Source organism: Arvicola amphibius, chromosome 2 (assembly GCF_903992535.2).
Source record: "Arvicola amphibius chromosome 2, mArvAmp1.2, whole genome shotgun sequence".
In the NCBI taxonomy this organism is placed as follows: Eukaryota; Metazoa; Chordata; class Mammalia; order Rodentia; family Cricetidae; genus Arvicola; species Arvicola amphibius.
Genome location: NC_052048.2, coordinates 20,977,310 through 20,991,450, shown reverse-complemented (window position 1 = coordinate 20,991,450; position 14,141 = coordinate 20,977,310). Strand labels below are relative to the sequence as shown.

Sequence of the window (14,141 nt, the reverse complement as noted above, 5' to 3'; positions counted from 1 at the left end):
AGCCGACTTTACTTTATCTAAAGTGGACCTGCCCCCGAAAACTTCAGCTCAACACAGGGGAACTCCCTATGGAGTCTTTGCCAGAGAGGCCCTGGGGCTGACAGTGGTAATCCCGTGGTAATCCCATCAGGTGGTGGTCCCCTGGAGCAGATAGAGCACACCCTAGGGTTTATTTCCCCTTAGGGCTGGGCTGGCCCTCAAGTACTCTCCCAGGGATATAGGGTTACCCTTGTCCAACCAAAACCCGAGGTTAGCCCAACCCAGTAACTGGAGTTCTGCTCCTCACTAAGTTCAAGGCCTTCAATCCTCCCCGAGAAGGAATATTCTATAGCGTGGACAAAGTCATGCTCCTGGTACACGGGAAGGCAAGGTACAGACCCAGCCTTCATCCTCCCTGGAGAAGGAATATTCTACCGTGTGGACAAAGTCATGCTCCAGGTACATGGGAAGGCAAGGTATGGACCCGGAAGAGGTGGGAGGCAGCATCCACTTAGCCTCAGTCATTTCCCATAGGAGTGTCTCCACAGAGATAGGGATGAGGATAACACGCTGGACTTAGGTCACCGAAGCAGAGGAACCTCCCTAACCCAGAAAACTCATTCCGGAATCCCTCTGGCTCAGCCACACACCCACCACCCCTGAAGGCCTACCAGTCACCCCACCTCCAATTCCAGAACACACAGTCATCCAGTTTGGAAACAAGGCCATGTAAATGGCTGAGGTGCAGGCTGGGGCAATAGCCCTTATTTTGTTTTTCCTGGGTGGAGACAGCCTAACCTGACCCACGATGCGCAAAGGAGGACCAGCCAGACCTCGAGGATGCGCACCTGAGCCTCTTATTCTGAGGTGGGTTCTACAGCAGGTGCTAAGCCAGGAGCAGACCTTGGGGACGGGGCGGCACACATTGTTCTCCCTCTTCTCCACAGACCACTCTCTGGGTTCCCCATTCCTGAGCCTGGGTCCCACCCTGGCCCTTGAGGAGAGGCCATGACCATCTCACCTCCACCAATCACCTTCCTCCGGGGATCTTTTTCTTTATGTGGAGGCTTCCACGTGCAATCCCATGATTGGGAAACTGGACAAGGAGAACCTCTTAGTTCTAGAGCAGCCTGAGCTACAGGGAACCCACCCCCCTGTACACACACACACACACACACACACACGGCACTTGCCACCAAGCCTCGCGACCTGACTTCAGTACCCAGGACCACACAGTGGAAGAAGAGAACCAGCTCCCACAAGCTGTTCACTGGCCTCCACACGCACACATCTTCCAGAAAGTCATAAAAACTTCCCTAAAATGAATGAAGAATATACCTGAAAAACCAGATATATTGTTGCACACCTCCCAGCACTTGAGAGGCAGAGGCAGGCGGATCTTTGTGAGTTCCAAGACAGCCAGAGCTCCACAGAGAGACTCAAAACAAAACAATAAACAAAAATAAAAAACAAAACCCATCAACAACAAAAGAATATACCTGGCCAAAGGCCTGATAGTAGATAACTAAAGAATGCTCATAACAAGAGAAAAGACGGGTAGACACTGGGCAGACCCTCACCATAGTTACAGGGAATGAGCTGTTCAGCATCAGTAGCCATTGGAAATATAAACCAGGGCTGCAGAGACGCCTCAGCAGATAAAAGCACCAGCTGCTCTTGCACCCACAAAGTGGCTCACAACCACCTGTAATTCCAGTTCCAGAGGATCTTTTGCAACTTCTTGCCCCCGTGGGCACCAGACACACAAGTGGTACAGACATAAACTCAAGCATACACACACACACACACATACACATAGAATGAATACCAGCACCACCCTGACACACCAAGCCATGAGAATGAGCATGAAATACACACATATATTCCTATGTGGCAATACAAAATGGTGCATACTAGAAAGAGTACGGCAGATTTAGATGGAGTGTATTAGGGCTTGCCTGCATTTATATATGAATACTACATACATTGCATGCCTGGTCACCATGGAGGCTAGAAGAGGGCACCAAATCCCAGGATCTGGAGCTACAGATGATTGTGAGCCACCACATGGGTGCTGGGAATTGAATCCAGGTCCTCTGGGAAAAGCAGCCAGTACTCTCAACCAGGGAGCCATCTCACCAGGCCCATATGGCAGAGTCTCAAGACATTCAACGAATATATCTGTTACAAAAGACCCAGCCATCCCATTCCTAAGTATTAATGCAAGAAAAAATGGAAAGCCTATGTTCACACAGAAACAGAAAATGCATTTTATTCACAACTAGCTGGAAAACCCAAGACGAGCAAACACGCTGTGATCCATCCGTTTACAGTAAGGGAACACTACTCAGTACTAAAATGGAGCAAACTGAAGGGAAGCAGACGTCGCAGCTTGCATGGCTATCAAAGGTATTATGGTGGGTTAAAGAAGCCAGACCCAAAGAGCTACACAACTGTATGATTTGGTTTACACGACTTTCCTGAAATGGCAAAAGTCACAGGACCAGCGAACACATCAGCGTTGCCAAGAGATGAGCATGGGGGAGGGGAAGTGACTGTAAATGAAGAAATGTGGGGAGCCTAACCTTCCTGTGCCTTGATCGTGGTGTGAACGTACAACTCCATGCATTTGTCAAAACCATAACCCGTACACCATGAAGACCATGTTTTGTTGATATAAATATAATGTAAACCGTGGGCAGAGCTCAGTGGTAACCTGCCTGTCTAGTTGTGCAGAGGTGAACACACATGCACACATACAGAAACACACACACGTGCGCACACACACATACACACACACAGAGAAACATACAGAAACACGCACACACATACACACATACACACACACACACCTACATTCTGCCTGGTGTGTGCAGCTCAAATCTACCTCTTTTACAACCCCATGATAACAACCCTCATACAATGACATGTCAGCCTACACAGATGCTTCCTCCTCCCGGGTCCCCCTCTCCAGCACACACTGTCACACCCCCACCTATTCTAAAAGCTTTTCCCTCACCCACTCTAAGAAGCCTTCCATGGCTCCTCCTAACCCCATCAGAACGAGTCATTTGTGCCTTTACTCTTCCTACATCTTGAAGAGCATCACTGCGGGCAGAGTATCAGCCAGCCACCAGGTCTTCCATTCAGTTGCCCCAAACAGCACACAGTAGGTGCTTTGTGGGTGCTGTGCATCAGCTAAGGGCTGCAGTCTGAAGAGGGGAGCCTGCAGTCTTTTCTAGGGGTGCAGGATGGGTCGGCAAAGGGCTGCAGTCAGAAGAGGGAAGCCTGCAGTGTTTTCTAGGAGCGCAGGAAGCCACCCAGTGTCTGAGTCAGCCCCTCACCTGCTGCAACTCCACCTTCCGTCACCACACAAGGTCACAAGTTTACAAAGGGACATTTCTGAGGATCTCTGCTTATTTCCTGCCTACCAGCCCCAGAGTTCCCAGGCCTGGCAGGCAGACCCTTGAGATCCACCTGCAGGAGAACTGGAGACTCAGAACTGTCATTTCTCATTTGCAGCCAGGCGATGGTGTCCCTCAACTGAAGTCAGTTTCACAAAGCAGACCCACAAGGGCACAGGCCCGGCCCGCCAGGACTCCTCAGACCACTCCACAATCGGATTTTCTAAACATATCGCCAGCCTCTCCTTAAAAATTCCAACTGGTCTAGTTTTTAAGGACCATCCGTAAGTCATTTATTTGACAAACACTTACACAGTGCTTGGGCTTGGGAGAAGCTGGGCAAGGACCAAAGCCTTTAAATATTAACTCATTTAATCTTCACATCAATGCTGTGAAATTGCTGCTGACTTTCTTCTTTCTTTGGGTGAGACAGTCTCATGTAACTATGGCTGCCTTGAACTCTGAGATTCTCCTGCCTCAGCCTCAATCCAGAATGCTGGAATTACATGTTTGTGCTACTGAATATGGGTCTCTATTAACACTTTTACCTTCATTCTGAAGAGGGGAAACTGAGGCACACCATACAGTTAAATAAGCTGCCCTAGAAAAACCTTTCTGGCCAGGTGGTAGTGGTGCATGCCTTTAATCCCTGCACTCGGCAGGCGGATCTCTATGAGTCCGTGGCCAACCTGGTCTACAGAGCTAGTGGGGGGACAGTCAGGGCCACATAGAGAGGCCCTGTCTCAGAGAGAGAGAGAGAGAGAGAGAGAGAGAGAGAGAGAGAGAGAGAGAGAGAGAGAGAGACAGAGACAGAGACAGAGACAGAGACAGACAGAGAGACAGAGCGCTTCCTGGGTGGATAGGACAGAGGCTCAGACTCAAGCAGGCTGTCTAGAAAGCTATGCTAGCCTCGGGCAGCAGGTAGCAATGAGATGAGATGTGGCTAATCTGAATTGAGATGCCCCATTACATGTGATTTTTCAATACTCTATGAATAATGCCAACTAGGTCTTTCATCCTTTTACTTTTTCTCCCAGTACTGGGGACTGAACTCAGGGCCTTTCATATATGCAAGGCAAGTTCTCTATCACTGGCTGACCTCTCCCTATCCAATACATGTTAAATGTAATATTACAGTAAGTCAAAACATATTACAGAATGTTAGGGAATACTAAAAATGTAGCATAGAGCTTTTTGTTTTTTACATATTATGTTTAATGTTATATGTGCGAACGTCTTGCCTGCGTATATGTCTGTGCACTTATACAGGTGTGCTTGGTGCCTGCAGAGGTCAGCAGAGGATGCTGGATCCCCTGGAACTGGAGTTAGATAGAGTGTGGGCTGCCCAACTGCCATGGGGGCTGGGAACTGAACCTCGGTCCTTTGCAAGAACAGTAAACGCTTTTACCAGCTATGCTATCTCTCCAGCCCCGTTTGCTGTTTGTTCACTCTGAGACAAAGTCTCACTATAAAGCCCTTGCGAGGCCTGGAACTCCAGAGAGACACATTAGCTTCACAGAGACCTCCTTGCCTCTGCCCTGGGCACTGGGACTGTACACCACCACACATAGAACATTACATTTTATTTTATATGTTTGCTGGGGATGGGGCTGCACGCATGCCACTTGCAGGAGTGTGGAAGTCAAGAACAATTTGGGGAGTGGGTTCTCTCCCTTCTCCCACGTGGGACCTAAGGACTGAGCTCAGGTGGTCAGGCTTGGCAACACGCACCTTTACCTGTGGAGCCATCGTGCCTGGCTAAACTCCTAGGTTTTTTCATGCTAGGCAAGCATTCTGCCATTGACTCACTACCCCAGCCTTTGGCTTTTCTGATACGGAACCTTACTGTATAGCCTAAGCTGTCCTCATACTTCAGGTCCTCCTGCCTCAGCCTCAGGAGGGAACCAGAGCCTTGAGCACAATAACTGAATGTTCTACCATTGAGCCGTTCCAGTCTTCTTACTTAGATATTATGTTGGATAGTTCCCCTCTGGCATCTGGACTAGGACTCCATTCTGGGGTCATCTACCCCACATTCTAGCTTCAGGGCAGGACCAAGATGTAGCTTGATTCCAATACAAAGATGCCACACCCTCCTGCTCTCACAAGCGCATTCTCTCTCTTCCAGCCTGAACACTCCCCTCTCCCAATCTCACCTCCATTTTGGGAGGCAGCTCTTTCTCCCTCTAATAGGAATGTCTGATGGGAGAGTATCTCACCATCACTAGTGGGGCCTCTTAGTGTACCGCAGAAGGGCTGAAACAGAGGTACCCAGGTCATCCATCCAAATTCTCACATAGGAAGAGAGTGTAGAGCCCTCCTCCACAACACCTACAGATTCTAAGGTGGGGCTCCAAGGGTTGTAACTTCCATTAGGAAGTAACACATGTGATGGACACCTCTGTGGTGGCCACAAAGAGGAGCTGCTTGTCTTCAGGATCACAGCTTCCAATTCCCCATCAGCCCCAATGAAGACATTCAAACACTGGTCTGGCTTGCATGGTGGCAAATGCCTAGAATTCCATCCAGCACTCCAGGGGAAGAGAAGTGGGGATCCCAAGTTCCAGGCCACCTGGAACTTTGTGAGTCTAATAATGAGTTCAGGGTCTGCCTTCATGAGACTTTGACTCAGAAGAAAAGCCAGAGCCTGGAGTGATAGCTCAGCGGCTAAGAGCACTGACTGCTCTTCCAAAGATGCTGAGACCTGGGTTTGATTCCCAGCACCCACATCGGGTGGCTCACAACCATTTATATAGCTCTAGTCCCAGGGGATCCAACAGCCTCTTTTGGCCTTTGAGAGCATTACACACACATGGTGAACAGACACACATGCAGGCAAGCCACACATACAATAAGAAATTTAAAAACTTAAGAGAAACACAAAAGCGCCGCCTTTCTGGGTGCCTTATCTTGCTCTTTGACCTCCAATGAAGCCCAAGATCACACACGCAGAAAGGAACTAAGCTGTTCATCTGGCACTAGCCAGTAAACTAAGTATAACTGGTAGGAATCAAAAGGTATAAACAACCAACGTGATGCAAAGAAGAATTAAGTGCCAGATCCTGATGCCCAGCGTTGACAAGCCCACGCTGTCTGCCCAGCAGCTTCAGGAGCTGCCTGGCCCACAGAGCCATGGAGGGGAAGTACTCCCAATGTACCACAATCCTACTGTGCTCAGATAGGTGTGTGATCGTTCATAATGTGTTCTCCAAGATCCTCAAAGCTGCCATGGGAAGAGCGGCAGAACTGGTCATCAGTCACCAATGCCAGCACCAAACCACACAGTGGTTAGAAGAGACATAAATAAAACAAACAGACACTTCATTTGTGCTTAAATAAAGCCACAAAAAACTCACACACGCACACACAGACACACACAGAGAGAGAGAGAGAGACAAAAATGGCAAATTTAATTTCACACTTTTTTTCTTTCAGTGGTCCTGGGAATAAAATCCAGTGCCCTATTGTGCTATCTAGGCAACCGCTCTTCCACTGGGCTACATCTGGCAAACACAGTTCTCATAGACTAGTCTCCACCTTTAAATGCCAGATACGGCTCTTGATGTGGCCAGAGTGTCATAGAACTGAGTCAAGACCTCATAACTCCACTGCCTCATTCCTAAATTGTGATATTATTGACCACTTGGGTTTTTTTTCCCTCTCAATTTTCTTCCAGGTTTTCTACTGAGTTTATATTAATTTCCACAAGTAAAAAAACAACAACAAAATTAAAGCCAGTTGTGGTGGCTCAGGGGGCTAAGGCAGGAGAACTGCCATGAGTTCAAGACCGACATGGGCTCCAGTGTGTGACCCTGTCTGAAAACAACAGAAGAGTTGAATACTGGAGTGCTCAACACAGTTCTAAAATACTTGGGAGGCAGCGGCAGGGAGATAAGGAATGTAAGTTCACCCAGAAATATATATGAAGGCTGAGGTCAGCCTGGGCTACCTGAGCCTTGGTCTCCAGTAAGAGTTGGGGATGCAGCTTACTTGCCAGAATGCTTGCCTGGCACGCACAAAGCCCTGGGTTCTACCTGCAGTGCCACCTAACCATGTGTAGTGGCGTGGCACATGGCTGTAACAAGCACAAGGGAGGTAGAGGCCTGCAGGGGCCAGTGGTTCAAGGTCCTTGTCAGGGACAAAATAAACTTGAAGCCAGCTCGAGAAACACCTCAGAAAACAATAAGACAAAATTTGAAAGGGCTGGGGAAGCTGGGCTGTGGTGACACACGCCCTTAATCTCAGCACTCCGGAGGCAGAGGCATGCGAATTTCTGAATTCAAGACCAGCGTGGTCTAAAAGAGCTAGTTCCATGACAGGCTTCAAAGCTACAGAGAAATGTCCTGAAAAACCAAAAAAGCAAAGGCAGGGGATGTGGCTCAGGGGAAAGTGCTCTCTTGCCCAGCCTGTCCACGTCCCAGAGTTCAACCCCTAGAATGGGAGGAAACTGTTTTCTAGGCAAATATAAATCACATTTTCTTTTCGCTTAGCCTCCAACCTCCTAGAACATTCTATCAGTTAAGATGATACAGGCCTGGATCTCCCATCCAGGGCTTGCTCACTATCCTCAGCACCCACAGGGCTGACGGAGAACAAAGCTAGAGAGAGCTGTGGCTCTACCCTGAGGAAGCTTCCATGCCTCACAGGAGGTGGAGGGTGAGCATTGTACAAAGCTCCCAGGACAGTCCTTCAACCAGACACACCCCACACCAGCCACTTCCCCTGTTCCCGGGAAATCCACGAAGCTGAAAACCCTTCTTGAAGAGTTAGAGTGTCGTTCAGTGCTTGCCTGGCACGCACAAGGCCTCGAGTTCTAGACCCAGCATCACAAACAAAAAGGAAAGAAAAAGAACATATCTCCATCCAAAGATTACACAGGATGCATCCAAGCTAGTCACCTCAAACTCCATTTCTCCATAGAGATTTTGTGTAAAACTCTGATGCAGAGGGCTGGGGGTCTGAGCACTTGCCTGGCACCCATGAGGTCCCGGGATCTAGTTTCAGTATAGCAAGCTATACTGAATTAACTAATTAATAAATAGACTAGAACTTGACGTGGAACTGGGCAAGGGATGAACAAGGAACCCAGCACTCTGCCATTCCCAGCACCCTTGTCTTGTTCCTTGGAGAAACAATCAGGCTAGCATATGTTCTCTCCACCACACCCCTCTTGGATGGGTCCTGGCAGTGGTCCTACGGCCACTCCTGAGGCTGCTCAACCCCAAACCATGACCTGTGAGAATCTGGCAACCTGAACTCACACAAAGAAAAAATTCCACGGGCTGACTGACTCTCCCTTCTAAAGCCAAGCGCCCCTTTGCTCTCACAGCCAGACTCTGTCCCACCCTTCCACAGATGATGGCAAGATAAATGTCCAGCCTCCGAGAACATTCCGCCACCTGCCTCAGGCAGGAATCTCCCCCTGCCTGTCTTGCTCTGTGACTGAAGAAATCTCTTCACGGTTGTCCAAGTGACCCAAGGCTCCTCTCTCCCTACCCAAAGCTCTGCCCACTGTCACCTCCCATCAACTATTACTTGGGGCTCAGTGCCAAGGTGGAGGGCAGCCAGGTTGGACGGCAGCCAGGAAGAAACAACACTAGTCTTTCATCCTGGCCAAGGCAACTCACGAAGCCATCCTGGGGGCTCTAGGGGTAGGCCCGGTGAGCCTGGCAGGAACCTGGCAGAAGGCTGCCAGACACAAGATCTTTGCTAGTGGGACACAGACCAGAGAGCTCAGCCAGATAATGGGCCCTTCTGCTCAGGTTTCGCTCTGAGTCAACAGCCCCCTTAGGCAGAGAGCCCCACCTCAGGGCCCACCCTATGTGTCATCAGCCCCTCCCCAGTGCCCTCTGCACTGGCCCTAACACTCAACCGGATATGCAATCCCATCCCCCAGGAGGGTCACCCTGGCCTTAGCACGGCTCCCATTTCCTGCCCCTGGTGACTCCTCTGAGGTCTATTGTTCCCATTGAGTTTGGGTCAAAGGAAGCTGGGACCCCACCCATGGGGGCCTGCCTGCCCACCCTAGCCTAGAAGCTGGCCCAAACCATGGAGCAGCAGGCCCATCTTCCTACCTTTCTGGAAGCTGGCCTGCGTTGCAAGCAAACAGATGGGCACAGATCTTGGCCTGAAGTTCTGGCGGGAAATTTCCCACAGATCCTGTCCCACCAGCTGAGGGCTCCAGGAACAACCACACAGGTGTGACTAGACTCTCCCCAAAACACAGCCTTAAAAAAATGACATGGAGAAAGCTACCATTCCACAAGAGGTCAAAGCAACACTGGAGATGTGGGCTCCCTGCTCCCAGTGAGGCAGCCTGCCCTACCCCAGCCTCCACCTGGGCCCCTGGTCCTGGTGACACCCCCGCCCTCAGGGTGCTGGGGAGCAGCTGTTCAGCTCCAATTTCAGAGCTTTAAACAGAGTCGTCGTTCCCACTTCTGCCAACCAAGGGTCAAGGGGGCAAAGAGGGAAAGCCGCTCTCAGGAGCCCCGAATTATCAACTTCCACCAGACCAGCCTCAACTACAAGAAGGGTAAGGCCGAAAGTCAGGGACCAATGTCTTCTACCTCCCCTGAGAAAGAGGAGACACAAGTTTGGCAATAGTTATTGCTTTGTGACAGTCACCAGCGCAAGACTGCAGAATGGAGGCCAAAGGAGGTTGTGACATCTGCATCCTTGGATCTGGAAAGATGGAGCTGGGGGAGAAGCTCAGTGGCAGAACAGTGTGCTTAGCAAAGCCCAGGCCCTGAGTCCATCCTTAGGACCAAAACGCAAAATGGCAGAGTGGATGGATGCATCGATAATCAGACAGTTGGATAGATAGATGGATAGATATATACATACATACATACACACACAAACACACCACACACATACATACACATACACATAACACTCCACACACATATATACACACATGCATACATACACACATACACACACATACACACATAACACTCCACACTCATACATACATACACATACATACCCATACATACATGCCCCCACACACACACATACACATACATGCGTACACACATACATACACATAACACTCCACACACATACATACATACACACACACACATACACACATATACATACACACATACACACATGCATACATGCACACATATATACACATACATACACACATACATGCTCCACATACATACACCACACCTGGCAGAGCAGTACTCAGACCTTTAGCTGGAGAATGATGCTATCTCCTGGCAAAGGATGGCCTCTCCATGGCACGGGACCCACGGCAAATGCTCAGTTCATGTCGGCAAAACGAACACAGTGAACAGAGTGATGAGGTTTCCCAAGGGGGGCTCAGAGAAACGGTTGCTCAAAATCCTCTAGCTTCATGTGTTATCGGACCCTGGATCCATCCCTCAGCATGGGAAAGGGAAAGGGGGTTCTTGCCAAAGCAAGTGGGAGAAAGCTACTCCATTTCCGAGGACCTTGGGATGTACTACCAGGGGCTTGGGATGTACCACCACCCCGCCACCCGGCCACCCCTCCTCACCTCCACTCCCCCTCACCCCGCCACCCCTCCTCATCCCCCATTCCCTCCTCACTCCCCTCCACAAGTTACTCATCAGGAAACTGAGCCCCAAAGCCTTATACATAATGATTCTCAGGATACATGCCCCGTCTGTCTGACCCCAAGCCTGTCCATTTTCTACCTGACAAGAGCTGCTTTTGTAAATCAGCAGTACACATGGCCTGAGCTGTTAGGAGTGTGAGGTATTTCCCAGCAGACTATCTAATCTACATTAGCACCATAGAAGGAAGGATAAACACAAGAGCCCCCACTCCTGACACAGTCTTCTGTTTCTTCCTTCCAAGAAACCCTAGCTGCCATCTCTCTGTTGTGTTAATGAGGGAGACCTCTGATGCCAAGTCTGTCTGTGACACTCACACCATGCTCCTGTCAATATCCTGGAGGCAGCCAACAAGTCCCAGGCAGCCCTCACCTTCCGAACTAGTTCCCGCAGCCCCACAGAAACAAGCAAGCCTAGCAAGCTGTGAAGAAAGAGGGAGCAATCCCAACGCTCTGGAAACTGAGGCAGTTTGAACCCAGTATGGTTACAGACCAAGGCACTGATTATTAAGGAACAATCAAGTCTAATAGTCTACTAATTAATAAGAGATTTTCCCTTCAAGGCCCCATGGAGAAGGTAAACATGGACACTCTTCTGTCCTTGAGGCCAACTTAGAAACACTATCAACATCCCAGTGTCCAACACTGGTCAACTAAGCCTGGTGACTCAGACCTGTAATCCCAGTTCAAGGCCAGATTGGTCTTTTGAATCTGTCTCAAAAGAAGTTTTTTGTTGTTGCTTTTTTTCCCCTTTGTATTTTTTTTTGGTGGGGGGGGAGGGTTGTTTGTTTGTTTTGAGGCTGAAGGACGAAAGTGAGTTTATGCTAGGGTAGTAACTAGGGTAGAAGTACCTGGCCAGGCTAGACTAGGCTTCTGTCCCAAAAGAAAACAATCTAAAAAGGTCTCTCCCATTCCCAAAAACCCACCCTATCCCCTAAAGGCAAAGATCGGTCAGCTTCGCTAGCCTTCCAGCAGCTCTCTAAACTGTTCCGGCAGAACAGGATCCACTCTCCCTCAGAAAGACAGCTGCCTGGAAGGGGGGCAGGTGTAGGCAGCTTCCTGCCAGTTCTGCCCAACCCAGCCGGGACGGAGTGGGGAGTGGGGGTGGGCGGACACCTCCAACGACTACTGTCAATTTCTCCCTGCGCACAAAGAACTTGGAGACGCTGTCTCCTGCTCCGGTTCTGCAGGAAGAAATCAGAGCCAGAACCAACATCCTCAGAGCGAGGACAGTCTTGGAGGAGACATCATCACACACCCACTCAGGGCTTCAGACAGCACCCTCTTCAAGGTGGACTGTAGTACAATGTACACACTGTCACGTTCAGCACAAATACACCTACTGGAAACAAAGTGAGTCATAGCGTACAGATCTCTCTCCCTCAGGTACACCCAAAACTTAGGGACGCTGGCACAGAAAGATCTCGCTTGAACTCACAGAATCGGAGTATGGGTGTGCCTGGAGCCCCCTGACGTATGCACCGCGGCGCCCCCCCCCCCCGGGCTGCCTGCTAGGGTACAGTGCCTTGGATTTTGGGGAGCTCACGTTCATCAATCCTCAGCATGGGGAGACAGTGTCTCAAACCCTGGGGGACCTCTGCAAAAGGTCCAAGCAACACACTTCCCTCCGGGGCTCGCTTCTCCAGGCAAAAAAGTAGAAAAGGGTCTGGCAAGTGCTCTTTGATCGCCTGTTTCTGATACTTCAGCCAGGCGACCCTGCTCTGCCCAGCCCCTGGGCTCTGCCGCCCGCACGTGCCCCGCTGGTCCTCTAGTGCTTCCCGGGACCACGCGGGGACGCCGAAATCCTCCGAACCTGGCAGTCTTACCGGTCCCAGTGTGCGGGAGGCAGGGTGGGAGCGCTCGGCCGGTTGCAGCAGGTCCGCACGGGGTGCCAAGTCTTCCAGCAGCAGCGACGGCTGCAGGGGCCGGAGCGCGGAGCTGCGGCGGTCCCCACCTCCGGGGCTGGAGTTTGCAGAGGAGCCCGGCAGGAATGCACGGAATGGGCGCTGGAATGAGACGCGCGCGGCTGGGGAGGGAGCGGAGGGAGTGGCGCTGCCACCCGCACATCGGGGAGGAGACCTGGCCAGAGAGGGGCCGGGCAGCGCGGCGGGGCGGAGCCCGGGGGACCACGGGCGGCCACGGGACCGGGCACGGCCGAGACACCCCGGGACCCCACGCGGATCCTTCGGCGCCTCCCGTCGCGTCCACAGCCTAGACTCTGGTCTACCAATTTCCCGCTCTCATCCAGCTCCCCACACTCCCGGGTGGCGTTGAGTCCTAGCCGTCTTCCACCCTCCACCACTTCCAGCTGAAAACCGTTCCCTCCGCCGGGTGGGGCGCGCCTCGCTGTGCTCCTGGAAGAACGCGGACGCGAGCAGGAAGGGCTGTTCCTTCCCCCAGGCTGCTACCGAGGACTCTCGCTCCGGGAGCAGGAAGCAGGAACTCCCGGCGCTGCTCCCAGATCCGCCACCGCTTTCCCTCTCCAGCCCTCCCCAGTATTGGCCTTTTCAGTTCTCTCAGTGTCCCTCGGGATCTGCAGAACTGCCACATAGAAAGCAGGGAAGAAAAGGGAGACCCATCATGGGCTCGGTTGTAACTCTGTGACTCTATCCTGTGAATAAGTCCACCGGATGCTAGGGAGAATAATAAGGATATAGGGTCCCGGCAGGGGTTCACAGAGATCTGGAACTTGGCTGGGGACCCTAGATACAGGACAGTGTCGCCAAGTCTGGGTGTTGTAGAAACGTGCCAGATCAACTTAGGAGAAACACGTGGGCTCGGGCTGAGTAACCAGTTTGGCTGAAAGCCATTACAGTTACTACGTAGCTCCAGCACCCACCTTGTCGCTTCGGGAAACTTAAAACCAAAGAGACTTGGCTATTTCCAAAAATCAAACTATCTCTGGAGCATTACCATTTAGTTTCCATTGCTGTGGTTCTCCCAGTCAGATCTCCTTGGCCAAACAAACTCTTGAAGGCAGTAAATGGCTGGATTTATCTTATCTTTTGCCCAGCACTAACAACAGAAGATGTGTATGCTAAATGAAGGGTGAGTAGCAGGAGAAATGAGGTGATCTAAAGAGTCTGCGGAAATGCCGACATCACGGGACTAAGCAGCATCCAGCTTTACAAAGTGAAGACTTTGAAGGA

The 14,141-nt window shown here is 50.9% G+C and overlaps 1 protein-coding gene across 1 annotated transcript in view; it reads right to left on the bottom strand.

Moving 5' to 3' along the window:
- Positions 1-13,059, bottom strand: part of Tead4 (TEA domain transcription factor 4) — a 74,871-nt gene extending 61,812 nt beyond the window's left edge. The window contains exon 1 of the mRNA XM_038319260.2: positions 12,819-13,059. Coding sequence (XP_038175188.2) covers positions 12,819-13,059 — 241 coding nt within the window. The remainder of the gene's footprint in view (positions 1-12,818) is intronic.
- Positions 13,060-14,141: the final 1,082 nt, after the last annotated feature.